Source organism: Bubalus kerabau, chromosome 4, assembly GCF_029407905.1.
Source record: "Bubalus kerabau isolate K-KA32 ecotype Philippines breed swamp buffalo chromosome 4, PCC_UOA_SB_1v2, whole genome shotgun sequence".
Taxonomy (NCBI): Eukaryota; Metazoa; Chordata; class Mammalia; order Artiodactyla; family Bovidae; genus Bubalus; species Bubalus kerabau.
Window position 1 is genome coordinate 1973762 of NC_073627.1, and position 20159 is coordinate 1993920.

Genomic DNA, 20159 nt, shown 5'->3' on the forward strand with positions numbered 1-20159 from the left:
GTGGGTGCGGCTCCTTCCAGGGAAGCAGGAGACGCAGCCGCGGAGCGGGCCACGTGACCGCCGGGCCCCACCCGCGCGCCCCCCGCCCCGCCCCGCGCGCGCCCGGCGGAGCTCGCGGGCTCGCGAGAGAACGCGAGTCTCCGGGCGCGGCGTGCGCGCGCGTCCCCGCGAGGCGGCGCGCGCGCGCGCACGCCCCGGGGCCGCCGCCCCGCCGGGCCCGCCCTCCCGCCCTCCCTCAGCGGCGCGCCTGGCCCGCCCTGCCCGGCCCGCCCTGCGAGTCAGACCGCCGGCTCCCGCCCTCCGCCGGCGCGCCCGGGCCGCCGCGGCGCCCCCCGCCCTCGAGCCGCCGAGCCGGAGCCGGAGCCGCGCGCCGAGCGGGCGGAGGAGCCGTAGGGCCCCGCCGAGGCGGCAAGATGGCGGACTTCCTGCCGTCGCGGTCCGTGCTGTCCGTGTGCTTCCCGGGCTGCGTGCTGACGAGCGGCGAGGCCGAGCAGCAGCGCAAGTCCAAGGAGATCGACAAGTGCCTGTCGCGGGAGAAGACCTACGTGAAGCGCCTGGTGAAGATCCTGCTGCTGGGCGCGGGCGAGAGCGGCAAGTCCACCTTCCTCAAGCAGATGCGCATCATCCACGGGCAGGACTTCGACCAGCGCGCGCGCGAGGAGTTCCGCCCCACCATCTACAGCAACGTGATCAAAGGTGGGGGGCCGGGGGAACGGGGGGCCCGGGGTCGGGGAGGTCGGAGGGCCGGGGGATCTGGGGCCGGGGCGGCGGCGCCGGGCACCGCCCTCCTCTCCGGAGCCCCCGGCCGGGCGCGCGGGAAGGGGGCGCGGCCGGGGGAGAGGATGGCGGGGGGCGGCCCGGGGCCCGCCACCCCGCCGCTGGCCTCGGCCCCCGCCGGAGGGAAGCGCCCCGGGGTGCAGGCTGGCCTCTCCTCCGGACGCACCAGCCCACCCCGCGCCCAGGCGCTGCCCGCCCAGCCTCGCGGCCCGGGTGGCGGGTGGCCGAGTCACATGGGGTCGGGGCTACTCCCAGCTCCGGGGCCGCGGAGCTCCGGAACCCTGTGCCCGAGACTCTGGTCAAGGGCGAAGGGTGACAGGCTCCTGGCCCTTTGGGGGCAAGGATGTGAAACTCGAGGGTGTCCCGTTTGCTGTGCTGCCGTCGGGAAAGCGCATCATGCAGTCGGTCTAAAAAAGTTTTAGCATCAGTGGTTTTTCGCCCCAGTGTCACGGTCGGGCAGGATGTGTGCCTGTCATCACCGAGCACCTTGCACCCTCCTTCTGCTTCTGACTGCGGTGGGGGGAGCGTCTGCTGCTGAAACGGAGTTGTGTGTGGGTACAGAGGGTCTAGGGCCTGAGACCGTGCAGGCTGAGTCAATGAATCAGTGTCGGCTTGGGGCATAGGTTCTGCTGCTGTTGTGGGTATTTTTTAAATTTTAAAACTCGAGTTGATCTTTGTTCTCAAGTGAAAAACGCACAGGAATTTTAGTTCTGGGCTTTCAAACAAATGGGGGGGGGTTACTTTTGCCATTTGAGCTATAATTAGCACTCTTTTTAGTGTCCAGCTGTTTTCTACTTTATAAAAGGCATTTTGGCAGAATTGAGATACAGAGCCTGGTTCTTCAGGTGCCTGAGGGTGCTCTCTGGTATCTGGGTAGCAGTTTATCTAGGGGTTGGTAATAGATGTCAAGCCTTTCCAAGCAGCATTTTTTTTAAGGGGGGATTTTGTTGAGGAAGTACTTAAGTTACTCTTTCGAGTCACTTTTTTTTTTTTCCCTCCCAGGATTGAGTGGAGGAACACTGCTTGGGGTGCGGGGAATGGAGAAGGGGAGCTTTGTAGGGGTAACGATGAGGGAAGGGCAGGACATCAGGAGCTCACAGACCACAGCCAACCCTAGGATTCCTGCAGTAAGCTGTAAAAAGAGGTTAAATTTATCCTTTCTTCATGTTTAGTACAAAATTAATCTAAGGTCTCTCTCAAGGCCCAAGACTCTGTGTAGTCAGCCCTTAACCAAAGGTACCTTTATATCTGATGCAGCTGATTGTAAGGAGTTCTGTTAATGACTAGACCAGCTGTTGACTTGATAGCTAGGTAGATACTTGGCTCTTGTTTAACACCTGGTTCCTCTTGTACACTGGCTCCTAAGTGTGACCTACTTCAAGCGTTGATGAGATGAAGTCATTAGCCATCTGCATTTTCTGAGTTGACGTGATCAGAAAATTGACAGCCAAATGGTTTTTCAGTTATCTAAACAAATGATCTAATAGTCACGTGACTGTTAGCAGGGACTAAAGGTAACAGTGAGGTGTTAGAAATAATGGGTTTGAAATAATCTCTGTGAGTTGAAATCTCTGCTTCCACCGCTTTTTTGCAGTTGGTCTTCCTCCTTTTAGGGAAGTCTCACGCCACCCTGAGCCTCACCCGGATTGGAAGCTTGGGAGGGGAGAAGTGTCTGAGCTCTGAGCGAGGTCCTGGAAGCCATGGGCTGGGCTGGGCAGGGTGCTCAGGGACCCGGAGAACACGGGGCGCTGAGTCCCTTCTTGGCGTCTCATAAAAGTCTCTCTGAAAGACTCAGAGCCTTGTTTGCAGATCTTCAGAGCCTGGACATCAGGTTATGCAGTGGAGTTTCTTCTTCCTTTGCTGGTTTTGGTTGTCTTGCAACTCCCTTCTGCCCAGGAATTATTAATTAGAACATGTTAAAATCCTACAAAAGAAGCACTTGTGTCAACTGTGTTTGCTTTTCAAGGTTTTAATTTTATGACTAAACAACTGTGAGTTTTACTTTTTCTTTTTACACTCGGAGAAGTTACTTCTGTTTGTTTTGACGTCGGTCTCCATTTTTTGGAGGTGCTGGGCCTAGAGTACTCAAGAAGTTTAAGGAAAGAATACGAGAATCGAATCTCTGAGAGTATCTAATGACTCCCATCACACTTTTTTTTTTTTTTAAACAAAGGTATGAGGGTGCTGGTAGATGCCCGAGAGAAACTCCACATTCCTTGGGGGGATAATTCAAACCAGCTCAATGGAGACAAGCTGATGGCATTCGATACCCGGACGCCCCTGACCGCCCAGGGAATCGTGGAAACGCAAGTTTTCTTACAGTACCTTCCTGCCATAAGAGCATTATGGGCAGACAGTGGCATACAGAATGCCTACGACCGGCGTCGAGAGTTTCAGCTGGTAAGAGATTTGTTTTTTATGTTGTGATTTTATTTTAACGCATTTATTAACATCTGATTGTAACACACCTTTTTCTCTGCCTTCCACAATATGATGTATGTATCCAAAATTTTAGCCTCAGAAATGTGGATAGTTTTCTAGATGAGCTTTATAAACTAACCAAGATAAAAATAAGGCAAACCCCCAATGGGTTTGATGAAGCTGTTATATTGAGTAATTAGTTGGTCATTTTTCTTTTTCGAGGGTAAGATCATGATGAGCTTCTCAGGCACTTTCATCTAATTTTTTCTCTTTTTAAAAGTAATTTCATCTCAGTTATAGCAGCAATATTGATCTTTCTAAAAACTGACCTTTTATTTTTGAATTAAGAATTCAGTAACTTAATTGTTCAAGTATGCTCTTTAGCCTTTAGAGGTATTTATTTCGCAATTCATCAGTATAGGTTAAAATCCTTAATGTTTAACAGTCATTGCGCTTTTTGTATATTTGCATGCTATGCTTTTTAAAAGCTTCTAAGCACATTTTTCAAAATGTTCCTCCTTAAAATAATATGATGTTTTTTGTACTTCTTTTTTCCATGGGAAACACTTAGAATTTATTTTGCATTTGTTATTTCTACTTTGTCTTATACAAGACTAAAAGTTTGTAGCTATTACACAGCATTAAAGAGAGGGTGGAAAATAAGGTTCTGATCTAGGTTAAAGGTAAAAAAATAATAATCGAAATAAATTACAAAGCACTTAATAAAAAAAAAAATCTGATTGTGAATGTGTTGATTGTATCTGGGGTTTTATTTGCCAAAGACCAGAAAGATCCCAGGAATGATAGCCATCTCTCCTGTTTGCAGTTTGGAGGGAGTTCAGATGTAAAGTAAGTTTTACTGTAATGTGATCAAAATAAAGTGACAGTTAAAAGTAAAACTGCTTAGAAACTTGTTTGATGATGTCACGGTGTTAAGACAGTTCACATATCTGGGTGTGGCTGCAGAGTGACATGCAGCCAGCAGTCCTTGCTATTACAGTTTGTACTCAGCAGCAGCCTTGGCTACCAAAAGTTCTCGAGAAGTGTTCGTGCCGGCTTCTGATACAGCTGAGACCTGAATCTCCACTTTGTCTGAGTGGTGGCCTTCGTGTGAGTCATGCAGTGTTTGATGGTGTGCCGTCTGGTTCAGTTCTCTTTGTTGTGTGCACTTTGCTTGTTAACTTAATGCATTAATAAGTGGCAGAGGTGGTCCTACATCCTTGTTAAAGCTGAGTAGCTGGAAGCATTGTATGTTGAAATTATGAATTTGACTTGACAAGTAGCCTCCATCCTGTGCTCAGACTTGGGGTTAATTTTTGTCTTTCACACACCCCTCTTCAACTTCTTTTACCTTTCCTGCTGTTGTTAAGTGCAGATTATTCTCCTTTCTTCTAAATTCGTTTTCTCAACAAGCCGCATATTTCATTATGCACTTTGTCAGGAGGTTGTTCACCTTGCAGGTCAGGGAAGAAACATCTGTGTGTAATAGCACACTCTGCATGTTGGTTCAGGGAGTGACCAGCCTGGCGTCCTGCACAGGCCTCTGTGGGTAAGCTCCGCAAGTCCATTTAGGTGAAGATGGCCCTCCCTGACACTTCTTGCTTTTGAACGTTCCCGTCTTACACTCTTGTGGTCATCACTGTTGAGAAGATATTCCTGAGAATTTATTTGCCATTAAGAACAGACTGTTAAACCGCTCAGGCTGAGGACCTGCAGATTGTTGGCTTGAGCCAGCTGATGCTTTCAGAGCAGAGACAGCCTCGGGGACAAGGAGAGGCAAGTTCACGATAAGGAGAGGTGCAAGGAACGAGGAACAGGGAGAGGTCTGGTTTTAAGCTCTTTGGGACAGGGGTCCTTCCTGCCTGCCCCGCTTTGTTAATGGTGCCTGGAACAGCTGCTCGATACTGAGTCATTGCGTGGAATTAATGGCTCCCATACTTTGGGATGCTCCGTGGTGCCTGGCACATGGCTGACACTGGGAAGTCACTTTGCTTCCTTAAAATTCCCCCCGAGTCCTCTCCGTTCCTTCTCTCGTCTGCACACACAAAGCCCAAGTCCTGTTTTTTCTGGAGGTCTCTTGCCTCCTTCACTCCGCCCCTCCTCCCCACTGGCCTGGTGTCTCCTCCCTGGACCTCAGTAACCTTGTCCAGACCTGGCCGGGTTTGCCAGGAAGCTCTGCTCAGCTCCACTGCTTCCGAAACACAGAGCCACTTCTTCCGTGAGCCTGGACGCTGAGGGGCTCGCCGGTGACGCCCCACGGCCGCACCTGCTCAGACCCTGCATGCTGAGGGCTTCTGCCCACGGCCGCCCTCAGCAGGCCCGCTGCCTGGCTCCTTCACACCCATACCATTCATCCGGGCTCCCCTTCACAGAACAGGGTGGACGCAACTCCCTGCAGGCCTGGGCCCTCTCCATGGGTTCAGCTGGAACCCGAAGAACAGAGCGGTTTCCGCAATGACCCCCTCCTCACCTGGGGAGCCTGGGAGGGCGCCTGGTCGGTACAGTGTCTGTGGCAGGCCCACGCGAGGATGAGGGGTGGCTTGTCTGGCGCCGAGCACCCCTGTGAGCAGCCTCGCCTGGTCCTCCCGCTGGACCCGAGGCGGCCCGGCCTGCCTGCCCGTGACCCGCCTGGGCCGCCCTCCCTCTGGGGCAGGGTCTCCATTGGGCTGCCTTCTGTTTGGGCTCGCGCTCTCACTGCCGCAGGGTCTGACACTCTTATTTCCTTATTTTGCTAGGTGATCTGAGCTATGGCGCTGCTCTTCTCTGGGGAGCACGGGTGCTTCTGTGTGCTGTTGTGCTGGCCGCTCAGTTGTGTCGCCTCTGCGAGCCCGTGGACTGCAGCCCGCCGGGCTCCTCTGTACGTGGGGTTCTCTGTGTGCTCGTTTGTTATTTTCCAGGAGATGGGAAGTTCTTGAATTATGGAATCGATTTTTCTTTTTTGTTGTGTTTAACCATGTAGTTTCTTGAATCTTGCATAGGAAAAGTAAACATCAGGGGAAATGAGAGGATTTAGCAGCTAAAATAACGAAAATAAGCCTTTTTGTTTTCAACTGCCACTTGATTATTAAGCTTATTAATGCAAATTTAAATGCAAAAAAATGGGGGCAATTTCTAAGCTCTTGACCACTTTTTTGCTTAAGAGGAATGACTGCCCTTGAATCAGTTTTTGGGCCAAGGGTAGCGTAGTGATATCACAGCGTAAGTTTTTAGTTTTTAGCAGGCTGTTTGTTTGTTAGTAATAACTTTGGGTGCAAACATGAATGTTTTCTTTCTCTAGCTCCCAAAGGCAAACATTTCCTTTTCTGGTTAGTATCATTGTGAGTGAGCTAAATGCCTTACTGTGGAAAAGAAAACTCTGAAGGTTCATGTTGCTACAACTTACGTTGGCTTTTCTCCTTCCTCTGAACTCGCACACTGACCACGGTGCATCCTGAGAGGGTCTCTTAGCGTCTCAGTTAAATGTCTGTAACCCTCTGCCTGGGCATGCCTTTGCCATAGGCTGCCACTGCGCTGGAGAGACCCCCTCTCTAGAAAAACAAGGTGACCGTAGCTAGGGAATTTGCTGAGATGGCTCCAGAGATGGGAGTCGGAGGTTGGAGATACGTGTCAGAACTAACAGCACGGCCAGGAGTCACTGGAGTGTGTAATATACAGTCGCTTATTCAGGAGCCTAAGCAAAATGTACAGACCTCCTTACACAGGGCAAGAGACTGTGTGACCCTTGGGGGCGCACTCCTGGATCTCTGCACACACTTTGCTGTCGTCAGCATCAATGCGGCTTCCTGTGATGGCCGGTCTTGCCTTTGCAACTCCTGCAACTGAAACTGCCTCCTGTGTCGTGTGGTGCCTTGAGTTTGACGTGGTTTCTCTCGCTCCAGGGGTGCAGCTGGTGCTTGAGGACGGCTTCCCCTCTCCAGGCTGATGAGCTCGTCTTTCTTAGGACCGAGCTTCCTGCAGTCTGGGTGACAGTAACTGTTTAGCCTCAGGCGGCGGCCTGTGAGAGGCACGGAGAGCTCGGTAAAGTAGGCACTTCCTTCAGGCTGGGATGGTGGCTTCTCGTTGGCGCTGCAGGTGCGTTCCAGGTGCTGTGGAGAGAGAGGCCTTCGTTTGCTCTGTCGCCCTGAGGAGGGCTTGCTTGAAAGGGAGAAGCGCTAGTTTCAGTTGTCAACTGGTCCAGTTTCTTTATGAAATGAATTCAATGAAGGACTTTGACTTCAAGTTGCTAAAAATATGGTAGGCTTAGGATGAAATATTCCAGTCTGTATTACAAGGATTGTATGTAACATTAGAATTTGTAGAGATTTTTTAAATTCAGGTCTCTGTAGAATTTGTGTTTATTTTTTCGGTGAACTTAATCAGGTGTCAGAATGGTTACATTTTATCTAAGCCTTGGAAACCCGGACCTGTCTGCTGTTTACATTGAAAACAGAGAGGCTGGTGTGACATGTGCTTATAGTTTTAGTGTGACTTAGTGAGATTGTGTGTGTGTGACAAATATAGGGATCCCTGGTGGCTCAGCTGGTAAAGAATCTGCCCACCATGCAGGAGACCCTGGTTCAATCCCCGGATTGGGAAGATCCCCCTTGAGAAGGGAATGGCTACCCACTCCAGCCTTCCTGTCTGAAGAATTCGGTGGGCAGAGGAGCCTGGCGGGCTGCAGTCCACGGGGTCTCAGAGTCACACTACGTTTAACACACACACACACACACACGCATCCTGGGTGTGTCTCCTGATGTGTCACATGAAGGTGACGTGCTCGTGTTTAGGTCATGTTACTTTAGGCAGAACCTTGACTTGCTGTGGGGGTGTGAGCTCTGGTGCTGAAGAGCGACGGTAGCGTCCTGTGCTGCTGTGTGTGTGGTGCCTGCTACTGCTCTTCCTGACTGGAGTGCAGCCCTCACTCGGGAGAAGGGCTGGGAGCGCGCCTGTAAGCAAAGCAAAGCGGCCCAGGACCCCGTGCGCCGCGTGGTCCTGCTTCACCTTTGACAGAGAGGCGGCCTGACCGCTGGGCCCCATCTGGTCCTGTTGGCCCATGGCAGGCACTGGTCTCTCTGGAAAACTCAAGTGCTGCTGATTAATTACATGACTTTTTAATTCCTTATGTTTTGCAAAAATTGCTTTGTGCTTTTCAAAGTACATTAATTATTTCTATCACGTGCCTCGTCACTGAATCTTTAAGTGAAAGAACATATGCAGTGTGGGTTCTGGTCCTGCGCTCACAGATGAACAGACTCGGAGGCAGCAGCGCGGTTGTGCCTTCCGATCCCTGGGGTGGTCATGGTGACAGGGTGGGCCTGGAGCTCAGTCTGCGCCTCCTGTCCAGGGGCCACCGAGGCCTCGGGCGCTCTCTGCTCTCGGCCGGCCTCCCAGCGCCCTGCCCTCGGTCAGCACTCCCCTGGGGCGTCCTGGCGCCTTGCTTTGAGCACGTGTTCTCTTAGGGACGGGTGGCACTGCGCTCACAGGCACAGGGCTGCTTTTATGTTCTGAGCTCTCCTAACACCCTGTGCCACTCCTCTGCTCCTTTATTACCTTATGTTTGATGGTGGTGGCGATAATCCCAGATGTACTGGTAAACTTACTAACTTAGAGATGCACAGTTTATCCCATCTAGCAGGCATCATGGTAAAGGCTGCTGGAATGTTCTCCACCTTGAAAGCTAGCTTTGGTGATCCTCACCTGATGTTTCATCAGTGAACATGGTTTTAATGTACCCTGAAGAGCAGAGCTATTCCAGTTGAGCTATTTCAAATCCTGAAAGATGATGCTGTGAAAGTGCTGCACTCAGTATGCCAGCAAATTTGGAAAACTCAGCAGTGGTCACAGGACTGGAAAAGGTCAGTTTTCATTCCAATCCCAAAGAAAGGCAATGCCAAAGAATGTTCAAACTACCGCATAATTGCACTCATCTCACATGCTAGTAAAGTAATGCACAAAATTCTCCAAGCCAGGCTTCAGCAATACGTGAACCATGAACTCCCAGATACTCAAGCTGGTTTTAGAAAAGGCAGAGGAAGCAGAGATCAAATTGCCGACATACGCTGGATCATGGAAAAAGCAAGAGAGTTCCAGAAAAACATCTATTTCTGCTTTATTGACTATGCCAAAGCCTTTGACTGTGTGGATCACAATAAACTTTGGAAAATTCTGAAAGAGATGGGAATACCAGACCACCTGACCTGCCTCTTGAGAAACCTATATGCGGGTCAGGAAGCAATAGTTAGAAGTGGACATGGAACAACAGACTGGTTCCAAATAGGAAAAGGAGGACGTCAAGGCTGTGTATTGTCACCCTGCTTATTTAACTTCTATGCAGAGTACATCATGAGAAACGATGGGCTGGAAGAAGCACAAGCTGGAATCAAGATTGCTGGGAGAAACATCAATAACCTCAGATACGCAGATGACACCACCCTTATGGCAGAAAGTGAAGAGGAACTCAAAAGCCTCTTGATGAAAGTGAAAGAGGAGAGTGAAAAAGTTGGCTTAGAGCTCAACATTCAGAAAACTAAGATCATGGCATCTGGTTCCATTACTTCATGGCAAATAGATGGGGAAACAGTGGAAACAGAGTCAGACTTTATTTTTGGGGGCTCCAAAATCACTACAGATGGTGATTGCAGCCATGAAATTAAAAGACGCTTACTCCTTGGAAGGGAAGTTATGGCCAATGTAGATAGCATATTCAAAAGCAGAGCCATTACTTTGCCAGCAAAGGTCCGTCTAGGCAAGGCTATGGTTTTTCCACTGGTCGTGTATGGATGTGAGAGTTGGACTGTGAAGAAAGCTGAGTGCCGAAGAAATGATGCATTTGAACTGTGGTGTTGGAGAAGAGTCTTGAGAGTCCCTTGGACTGCAAGGAGATCCAGCCAGTCCATCCTAAAGGAGATCAGTCCTGGGTGTTCATTGGAAGGATTGATGCTAAAGCTGAAACTCCAGTACTTTGGCCACCTAATGCGAAGAGTTGACTCATTGGAAACGTCTCAGATACTGGGAGGGATTGGGGGCAGGAGGAGAAGGGGACAACAGAGGATGAGATGGCTGGATGGCATCACTGACTTGATGGACATGAGTTTGGGTGAACTCGGGGAGTTGGTGATGGACAGGGAGGCCTGGCGTGCTGCGATTCATGGGGTCGCAAAGAGTCGGACACGACTGAGCGACTGCACTGAACTGAAGAGTAGTTTAGTGACAGCCAGTTACCTGAGAGGTAGGCATACATTTTTCTAGGAAAGAGACATTTGGAACTTAGCACGTGTCTTGTACACAGTTGCTTGGAGCTGTTCTTGGGGCTGGAGGATGTTGGGGCACTTTTATTCTGTTATGTTATGAACCCCTTTGCTACGTTTCTCATGTAGTTGCCACAGACTGCATTCTGCTTATGAGCATTGCAGATTCAGATTATAGTTTGTTGCAAATTTTTCTTCCAATTATGAAGTACCTATTTCTGGAAATTAATAGTGAATTTTTGTTTCATGGTCTTTTCCTAGCCGTGTGATACAATTCTTCAGTCTGTGTTGTGAACATTTTTTTTTTAACAAGATGCCTTTTTTGAAGAGGTTTTGTTACATCCACAGTATTAGAATGAGCTGATACGGATCAAGGAAATAGTTTTGTTTTGAAACTGGACTTCAGTGGCCTTGGCTAGATTTGCCAGTCCCTTTCAGTGATGGTAGTTGTTTTTCTTCATCTTTCCAATTTAATTTCTCTTCTTTTGGCAAAATGAATAAACAAGATGTTGAAATCAGTGCAGTGGGCTAACTTTTCCACCCACAGCTGCTGTGCAGTAGCTGCGGAGCCCTTCAGTAGAACTACTCTTGTCGCGTTTGTTTTGGTTTTGGTCTAAGTCATAAGACTTATACGCTTGGTTTTGGTGTGTGGAACTTTACTTTGTATCTTCCAAACAGATTAGAAAGTAGCCGGCTCTGACTTTATTGACTTGTTTTGCATAGTAAAGTGTTTCTACGGTTACTTCACAGTGTGGTGTGGTTTCCTGCTGTGCCACGGGGTGCAGTGGACCTGAAGGCCACACGAGCTGGTGTCCCGGCTCTGCCTCTCCTGTGTGAGCCCCCTCAAGGCCCCCAGCCTCTCTGACTTCCTCTTCCTTCCACTGTGAAGTGGGTACGATTCTGAGACTGTTATGAGTTGCAGGGATTCCATGAGCTCAGATCACCCACGTAAATAAAGCCTGTGGCCCAGTGCCCGACACCTGCTGATCATGTTACCATCTTAGCTGTTAACAGCCCTGCCACATCCACAGACTGTGAGTCATTTTCTACAGTATGAAGCACTGTCAACTTCGGTTTGACTCTCTGAGCTTGATTTCCAGTGTGAAAACCCTGCGTTCTAACCAGTGCAGAAGAGTGCTTCATTCTCATCAGACCCCGTGGTCTCTGGCAGAGGCAGCACCACGGAGGGTGTGAGGCTTTCATTGCCATGTTGCTTCTTGTTTCCTTTCCAGCGTCACTGTGCTCGATTTTCAGATCGAGAACTCGTGATGTGGCTCTTGACATTTGCACACGCGTGTGCTTGGTCGCTTCAGCCGTGTCTGACTGTTTCCACCCCCCATGGACTGTAGCCATGCATTCCCAGGCAAGGATACTGGAGTGGGTTGCCATTCCCTTCTCCAGGGCATCTTCCCAACCCAGGGATCAAACCTGGGTCTCCTGCATTGCATGAGATGTATAGCCGGAATTTTTGAATTGTTTGGAGAATGTGCTCCTTGAACGGTTGAGGTGTGTGGTCTGAACTGGCCAGAGTGTGGGCTGCCCACCCCCAGTGTGCACACGGACTCGCTTTCCTTTTCTGCTATCCCTGGTGGAGATGTTGTCAGCATTCACGTTAAGGAGGGTGTTTGGGGTTTTCCAACCTAGAAAAGTTCGTTATATTCATAAAACACAGAATCTTTATTTTTTTTTTCTTTAAGGTTTCATGTCACTATCTGAGAGATTTTAGAACTCCTGACCATTTTGTTAAAAAAGATACCAACTAGAAACATTAATAGAGTAATGGAGCAAAATAAACTCCAGATTTGCAAACAGAACTCTCGCACTGTCAGCCCTGCTCCCACCAGATGGCCTGGTGTCGCAGGTTCTTCCACCCGGGCAGCGGTGTCAGCCTCTTCCTCGGGTGTGTGTCTTTTCTTTTCTAGAAAATTCAGCAAGAGGTGCTGGGAAATGAGTACTGTTGCGGGCTGAGAGGCTTTTACTTTCCCTTTCAGTATCCTGGTTACCACTTTTTATCCCCAAGTGATCTTTTCAAGATTATTTTCCTGTTACGTGGGATGAACTGCCTCAGTAGAAACCGTGTAGCGAGTCTGCGCTCTGATGTCGTGTGGTGTGCGTTGAGGCTTCTTGCCGTGAACTGTTGCTGCTGCTGCTGCTAAGTCACTTCAGTCGTGTCCGACTCTGCGACCCCATAGATGGCAGCCCACCGGGCTCCCCTGTCCCTGGGATTCTCCAGGCAAGAACACTGGGGTGGGTTGCCGTGAAGTGCAGTGGTTCGCATTTACTGACGTTAAGTAAAGGGAACCTCGGGGCAGCGCTGGCCTGCGCGGTGGCGCCAGCTTCTCCAGTGTCTGGGGAGCGGCTCACGAGCAGTGCCTGGCCGGCGGACCCCACAGGTGAGAGGAGGCGCACGCCGCACCAGGCGGGCACGGAGCTCCTCAGGGCTGAGGTGGCCTCTCAGTTCATTTTCTGTTCATTTTTTTAAACCTTAATAGTCAGATGCTTTATATTTACAAAGCTGCAAATACTATATATCCTCATTGAAATATTTTCATAAAAGGAATGTGATTGAGCCTGTAGAGTTAAAATTCTGCATTGCAAATGGTGTGCGGTTTTCAGATGATACTAAGTTGTTTGTCACATTTGCAGTAAAACTGTCTTTGTTAGCTGCAGCTTCAGAAGTGATGGGGGCATTGAACTGTTGTCCTATACATTATATACATTTCAACCCTACGCTAGGGTAAGGAGCATTATATTTTCTTAACTTTTAAATTGTTATGATCAAATATTGCAATCAATTTTAAGATTGGTGTTACAATCTAGTAAGAAGCCAAGGCCCCCACCTCTTGTATTTTGCACATTTGACCTTAATGTAAGATAGCTTTCTTTTGAAAAAGCTTTATAAAAAAAAATTCATCCTGTAGAACTTCATTCTTTGTATAGGAATATACATGAACATATCCATTTGATATTTTTATGTGTAACTGTTTTATACTCTCTGCAAATGTGACTGTTTAGGCATTACTTTTAGAGTATCCATTTTTCATCATGATAATCTGAATTCTTATCACATGTGAGAACTGGAGAGCAAGTGTGAGAGGACGAGAAGGCTTATGTAGCACTTTTCAGGAGATGAGTTAAACCTTAAGCCGTGTCAGCTGCCAGCTTTCAGCAGCTGTTCAAGGACATGGTCCTGGCCACCCACCAACCAGTCAGGCACTTTTTAGCAGGCTAAGTACTTGCTAATGAACCGAATGAAAGTAATCTTTGTTCGCATCAATCTTAGATGCTATTCGGAGGAACCCACATTAAAAAGCAAAGAAGTAAATAGCCACACATGTGATAAATGCTGTGGAGGAAAAGGAAAGCGACGAGAGAGCAGGAGGCTGGTCAGAAGAGGTGAGGGTGAGGTTGAGACCCCAGGGATGGAAAGGTGAGGAAAGAGTTGAGCCCGACAGGCAGGAAGAGGACCACGTGTGCGGGGCCTGGGGGGTGGGCACCTGGGGAAGGAGCAGCCGGCCAACGTGCGTCTGAAGCCTGTGCGCTGTCCCGGAGGCTGGCACTGCTGACGTGTGAGCATGGCTCACGATCCAGCGGTGGAGCGTGGTGCCTGTCAGCTCCCCCTCCTCACCAGGCGTGTGTGGAACCGCTGCCACGCCGTGTCCTGGGATGGGCAGGCCCTGGGGACCGGGAACCAGCTGCTGGCCTGCCATCACAGAGCTCGGGGTCCAGTGAGGGGCAGCTAAGTCCCCCGCAGTGCTGCTGGCCATCCAGTGAACGGTGTCAAGCACTGATGTGTAGCCTCCCTGCCACGAGCGTGCGGAATTGGCGCGTTTGCCAGCTCAGGAAGGACCCAGGCGCGCAGGCCCTTTGAGGGTAAGGTCACGGCTAGTTTGGGTGAGCGGGGTCATGGTGGGATCCTGACTGCGGTGCCCCCTGCCTCCCTTAAGAGCACAGCTAACCCAGCGGTGACCGTGAGCTGTGGCCACGCCCAGCAGGGTGTGAGACAAGGCCGGCTGCCCGTGTCCGCACCTGGCCTGCCTGACTGGAGCTGGGGGTGGCTCCCTACTGCTCAGGCCGGCTTGTCTGCTGCCCTGAGTGTGGGGCGCTGGATTGAACAGCAAACTGGGAGTGGAGTGACCCGGGTTTTTCTCTCACCTGCCGTGTGCTCTTAGGCGTAGAAAGACTTGGTTAGTCAGTGTTGACTGTTGCATGTGTTTGGGCCCTGCGGATTGCAAGGGGCAGCACCATCCACCGGTGCAGAGGCCCCCGGGGTCATGGAGCACTCCCGCCTGTGGGCTCCTCCGTTCAGACGGCAGGGGAATTGAAACTTGATTTGGGAAGTTATGTCTTATGTTGGAAAACTGCATATTCTTTTTGTGTTGTTTTTCTCAGCACTCAAGGACGTTTCTTTCTGAACTCACAACAGTCCTTTGTATGCTATTGGGGTTGTATATGATTGGTCCTTTTCCAAAAAGTGTTTAATTTTGAGGACTTTTTCAGGGTTCATAACTCTTAAGCTTCTTAGTCTTGTCATTATCTGAAAACAAGGTGGTTGGTTTTTGTTTTTATTTTATTTTCTGAGGGAATTACTTGTAATAGGCTCCAGAATCCAAAATAGCCTTTTTTTTCCAATTTAGATTTTAAAGCACGTCTGTGCCCACTGTAGGCACCGTCCGGTCAGCCTCTGTCTGTGTTGGTTCGTTGCTATTTCCTTCCAGTCTTTGGATACAGTATTGCCTGTTGAGTTAAACTCTCCTATAGTTTCTGTACAGAATTTCATATCCTCTTCATTTAATGTTGTACCATTAGCGTTTGCTGGAAGGAGGTGATTTTCTCAGAGGACCGGTACGGTGTTCTTCTAGAAAGTGGATGTGGATTTCTGATGTGCACGGCCAGCTCCTTCCAGCACCCACATGGGAGTGTCTTGTGAAGAGTGGTGGTGGTGACGGGTCGTCCTGTCGTGACGCTGCCCTGGTGAGAGGGTGGCACACGACGTCCGAGCTCGCCCACCTCTCAGGACTGCCTCCTGCCACACGCTGAAAATGTGCGTTTGATTTTTCAGGGAGGAAGGTTTTATAACAAAATACTGTCTGCCACTCTGAAGCCTGCATTTTAAAGAAGGGACTATAATTCTTTTATAGGCTTTTGAAAATAATTGATACTTTAGAAGTGAAGCTGCTCACTCGTGTGTGACTCTCTGCAGTCCTTTGGGCATTACCCACCAGGCTCCTCCGTCCATGGGATTCTCCAGGCAGGAACACTGGAGTGGGTGCCGTTCCCTTCTCCAGGGGATCTTCCCGACCCAGGGATCGAACCCAGGTATCCTGCATTGCAGGCAGATGCTTTACCCTCTGAGCCACCAGGGAAGCCCCAGTTGATACTTTAAGACAACAAAACCGAACGCCATATAAGTGTAAGACGTGCATTTATAAGTACTTATTAAACATACAGCCAAACTCTCTTTTTCTGTCCAGGATGAAGCATTTTAATAAAGTCCTTCATTTTTTGGTAATATCCGTAGTAGAATTATTAAACTGCATTTACATTTTGTCTTATATGTAAATTGGAATTTGGTGGGACTACAGGAATACTGTTAGAAAACTAAGATCATTAGCTTTAAGTCATTTGGGTGATAAGTCTAATTAGAAAACCTGATATTAAAAGATTGTATTTGTGAGCAGTGGCAAGAAAGTGTCAGTTTATAAAATAAAGTGCTAACTTCTTTCCCAAAGTCTTGTTACTAGTATTGTGCACTACTTTGTTTTTCTAGCTTATATGCAAGAGAAGTCTGAAGCTGTTTAAATTAGAGGTATTCCTTCCAAAATTCTGCTTAGGCTGTTATAACCTAACTTAGTCTGGAGAGGTATTTAATTTGAAAAAAATGCTCTCAAAAAATGTTTGGGTGCTTTTTAATGTGACTAATTTTGGCTCTTTTGAGTTTTGAGTGGTGCACATAGAAGATGCTAATGAGATATTTGCAAGCGCATTCAGCTGGACTCCACTTAATTTAGACCTATCCACTGAGCACGGGAAGCGTCCTTATATTTCTTTGAATGTGAATAAACACAGTCTTTCTCCCTGTGAACCACGCGCCAGGCGTGAGTGGTGGCACTCTGAAGGATGCTTTGGCGGTGAAGGTGAGGCAGCCACCCTTACTAAACTCGTGCTGTGCATCACTGCAGTGCCCGGCGATGTTTTCTCCAGAGAAAAATGAATAAAGTCATTAAAAAAAAAAAAGAGTCAGTCATCTTGAAGATAAGGAGCGGTAAAATGGGTCCATTGTGGAGACCAGGCAGAAGGAGCAGGTCTGGAAGGGCAGGTGAAGGAAAGACGTGAGCTGTGGGAGGGGGGGCAGGCGGGGTGCACGGGAGCCGGGCATAGGAGTTCGCCAGCCTCATCACCGCATCTTTCTTTGAAGTAAAAACTACTGGGAAGACAGACCTGGGGCCCATCCAGCAAGAAGTATTGCCTCCTGTCTTTATTACCAGCCACATCCTTAGAGTGGAATGAGAAGTCTCGATTCACTAACCAGCTTTAACCTCAAACATTTCCATTTTGTTCCTTGTTTATATTTGGCAATTGATTCTTGCTGTAAACCTTATATATAAGTAAATGCCAGATGGAAAGGCTTATATTACACAGAGTCTATTCATAGACTATTTAAAGTCTCCTCTAAAGTCTTATTTAGATGTGGCTTCACCAGGATATTTGCAGGGCTGAAATTACCAGTGTATACAAATATGAATTACTGATTTAAAAAAAAAACAACCTTCTAGGTCACTTTTAAAGGCAAGTTAATAAGTTTCCTATTGAATAGATGTTCTTTAAACATAGATATGGTGAAGCCTACCTAAATGAGTATTCGGGAAACGTGTCCACCTGGCTTAGTTTGAGGATTGTAAGACGGGTGGAAAGTAAAGGCACATTATAGGTGTACAAAAAAAAACTTCCGATGACAGTCGAGGCACGGCCACCTGGCAGGCCAGCTCACAGCTGTGACCAGTGTAAGGAGTCAAGAGGTTTGTCATTTTTTCTTACCTCTTGATTCTGTTTCGTCTTTGAAATACTCCAGACTTGCGGGTGGAAGGGCTTAACATGCGTGGAGCTGTGAGAGCCGCTGCGCCGCTGGACTTGGCTGTTTGGGACACAGACCTCTGTTTTGTAGCTCACTGCTCTTACAGGGCGTGTGCGCTGGTCATGGTGCTTGCCTCGTGGCAGTTCCTCTGCGTAAAGAAAAGGTGGATGTCAGCTCGCGTGATGTCGTTATTTTCAAAAACGCATGTATGTTTGATCTCAGAGGAAAGCTTTCACTGCTTAATTATCCTGATGATACAGATTTTCTTTGAATTTTAGTATTTCTTGTACTACCATATTTACTCTTAAAAAACTATTAACCTATTATTAGGCTTTGCTCATGACTCAGTGGTAAACAATCCATCTCCCAAAGCAGGAGACAAAGGTTTGATCCCTGGGTCAGGAAGATCCCCTGAAGAAGGAAATGGCAACCCACTCCAGTATTCTTTCCTGGGAAATTACATGAACAGAGGAGCCTGGCAGTCTACAGCCCATGGGGTTGCAGAGTCACATACAACTTCGCGACTAAACAGCAACAGCAGTCTCGTAACTAGAAGGGCCTTCACACATAAAAATGGGATGCTTCAATTAAGAAGCACTTAGGGAGAAAGCAATGGCACCCCACTCCAGTACTTGCCTGGAAAATCCCATGGATGGAGGAGCCTGGTAGGCTGTAGTCCATGGGGTCGCTAAGAGTCGGACACGACTGAGCGACTTCCCTTTCACTTTTCACTTTGATTCATTGGAGAAAGAAATGGCAGCCCACTCCAGTGTTCTTGCCTGGAGAATCCCAGGGACGGGGGAGCCTGGTGGGCTGCCGTCTCTGGGGTCGCACAGAGTCGGACACGACGGAAGTGACTTAGCAGCAGCAGCAGCAGTATGTTTTTCTAATTGACTTTTATTCACAGTGAATTTTCTGCCATTTATGAGACATACCTAATCAGCCTGCAGTTAAGTTCTAGGCATTTTACAAGATTAAGCATTTTAGTAACAAGCTAAAATCCGCTGCAGTACTTACAGTTCACATCTGATTGAATTTTATCAGCTCTTTTCTTTCTGAAGCGTAATTTTTACCTGTTCACCTGGTAAAAAGATAGATTGCTCTTAAACAGTTTGCATTGGTTTATTTACCTGTCATGCAAAGTTCAGGTGTCTGTTGCAGAAGCAAATTAGTTTTATAACAAATTGAGGTTTTGAGTTCCTTAGGGCCCTGCTGCCCTATACGTATACATAGCAGTTCTGATAGTTGTTCTCGTCTGTGCTTTTTTAGTTGCTCGCTCGGTTACAGCTGTAGCGCCAGTTTCACTGGCTTCTAACTCATGGGAGGCTCTGGGAGCTCAGCTTTGAAGGCTGTGGGCCATGTGGGACATTTAAAAACGGGCTCTGGGGGTACGGAGAAGAAAGCGGCCGGAGCTGCAGTAACACAGGAAGTAAAGCGCCTCTGAGTCACCACGCCAGTCTTCAAAAAGAGAAAGCTCTACTCGCAGGCTTAATTCTGCTCTTCAGGTCACAGTTCAAATATGTCAAAGAAAGGCCCGATACTTTTCTTGTGAAACCTAGTTCAACTCAAGTAAATGTTGCTTGAAATCTACTTTGTTCATAAGATAAAGCTAAATAAGCTTCTAATACAGATTCTTAATAATCTTGGCATTTTTACAAAGCTTTTTAAAAACCCTAGCTGGTTTGGTATGCTGCTGCTAAGTCACTTCAGTCGTGTCCGACTCTGCGACCCCAGAGACGGCAGCCCACCAGGCTCCCCCGTCCCTGGGATTCTCCAGGCAAGAACACTGGAGTGGGTTGCCATTTCCTTCTCCAATGCATGAAAGTGAAAAGAGAAAGTGAAGTCGCTCAGTCGTGTCTGACTCCTAGCAACCGCATGCACTGCAGCCCACCAGGCTCCTCCGTCCATGGGATTTTCCAGGCAAGAGTACTGGAGTGGGGTGCCACTGCCTTCTCCGTGGTTTGGTATAATCAATATCAAAAGATAAACTTAGTATGAGGGACTTCCTGGTGGTCCAGTAGTTAAGACTGCGCTCCCAATGCAGGGGCCTGGGTTTGATCCCTGGTCAGGGAACTAGATCCCAGAGGCTGCGTTTAAGATCCAGCACAGCCAAATAAATAATAAAAATAATTTTTTTAAAAAAAGATAATATGAAATCCAATTTTGAGTAAAAGATTCAATATGTCCAGACCTGAACTGATGCTGGGATTGGCTCTTTAGGATCACTTCTTGTGGGACTTGTTAAAATTTTGATTTGGTGTAACTGTGCTAGGCCTAGGGAATCTCTGTTTTTAAGGAGCACCCTCTTCAAAAATTCCTGTCACAGGCTCAATGGTATGATATTTTAGCCTTCACATGCCAAAGGACAAAATCAAGGGCATTTTGTAGGTATTTGTGTTAATGAGAGAATTCAAACTTCCACAGCCTTTTTATTGAAAAAATCATAATAGTAAGTTGCACACTGTGTTTCTTAGTGCAGGTTTACTGATGAACGTTAGATTCTTCTGGAAGGGGACAGCGTATTGCTTGAGGGAGGCCTCCACTGTCGCCAGAATCAGGGGCGGGTGTGCACCATTCATGCTGATTTGGAGCGAGGCGGCGCATCCCACCCTGGGGAGAGTCTGCCTCTCACGGACGGTAGTGCGGTCTGGCCTGTGGTC

The 20159-nt window shown here is 48.4% G+C and overlaps 1 protein-coding gene across 3 annotated transcripts in view; it reads left to right on the top strand.

Moving 5' to 3' along the window:
• Positions 1-239: 239 nt before the first annotated feature.
• GNA13 (G protein subunit alpha 13) overlaps positions 240-20159 on the top strand; it is a 33065-nt gene continuing 13145 nt past the window's right edge. The window contains exons 1-2 of one of the 3 annotated variants that reach the window (XM_055574962.1): positions 240-696; positions 2951-3177. In XM_055574962.1, the coding sequence (XP_055430937.1) occupies positions 414-696; positions 2951-3177 (510 nt within the window). In that variant the 5' untranslated portion in view covers positions 240-413. The other 2 variants (XM_055574961.1, XR_008712774.1) reach the window with 2 other exon arrangements.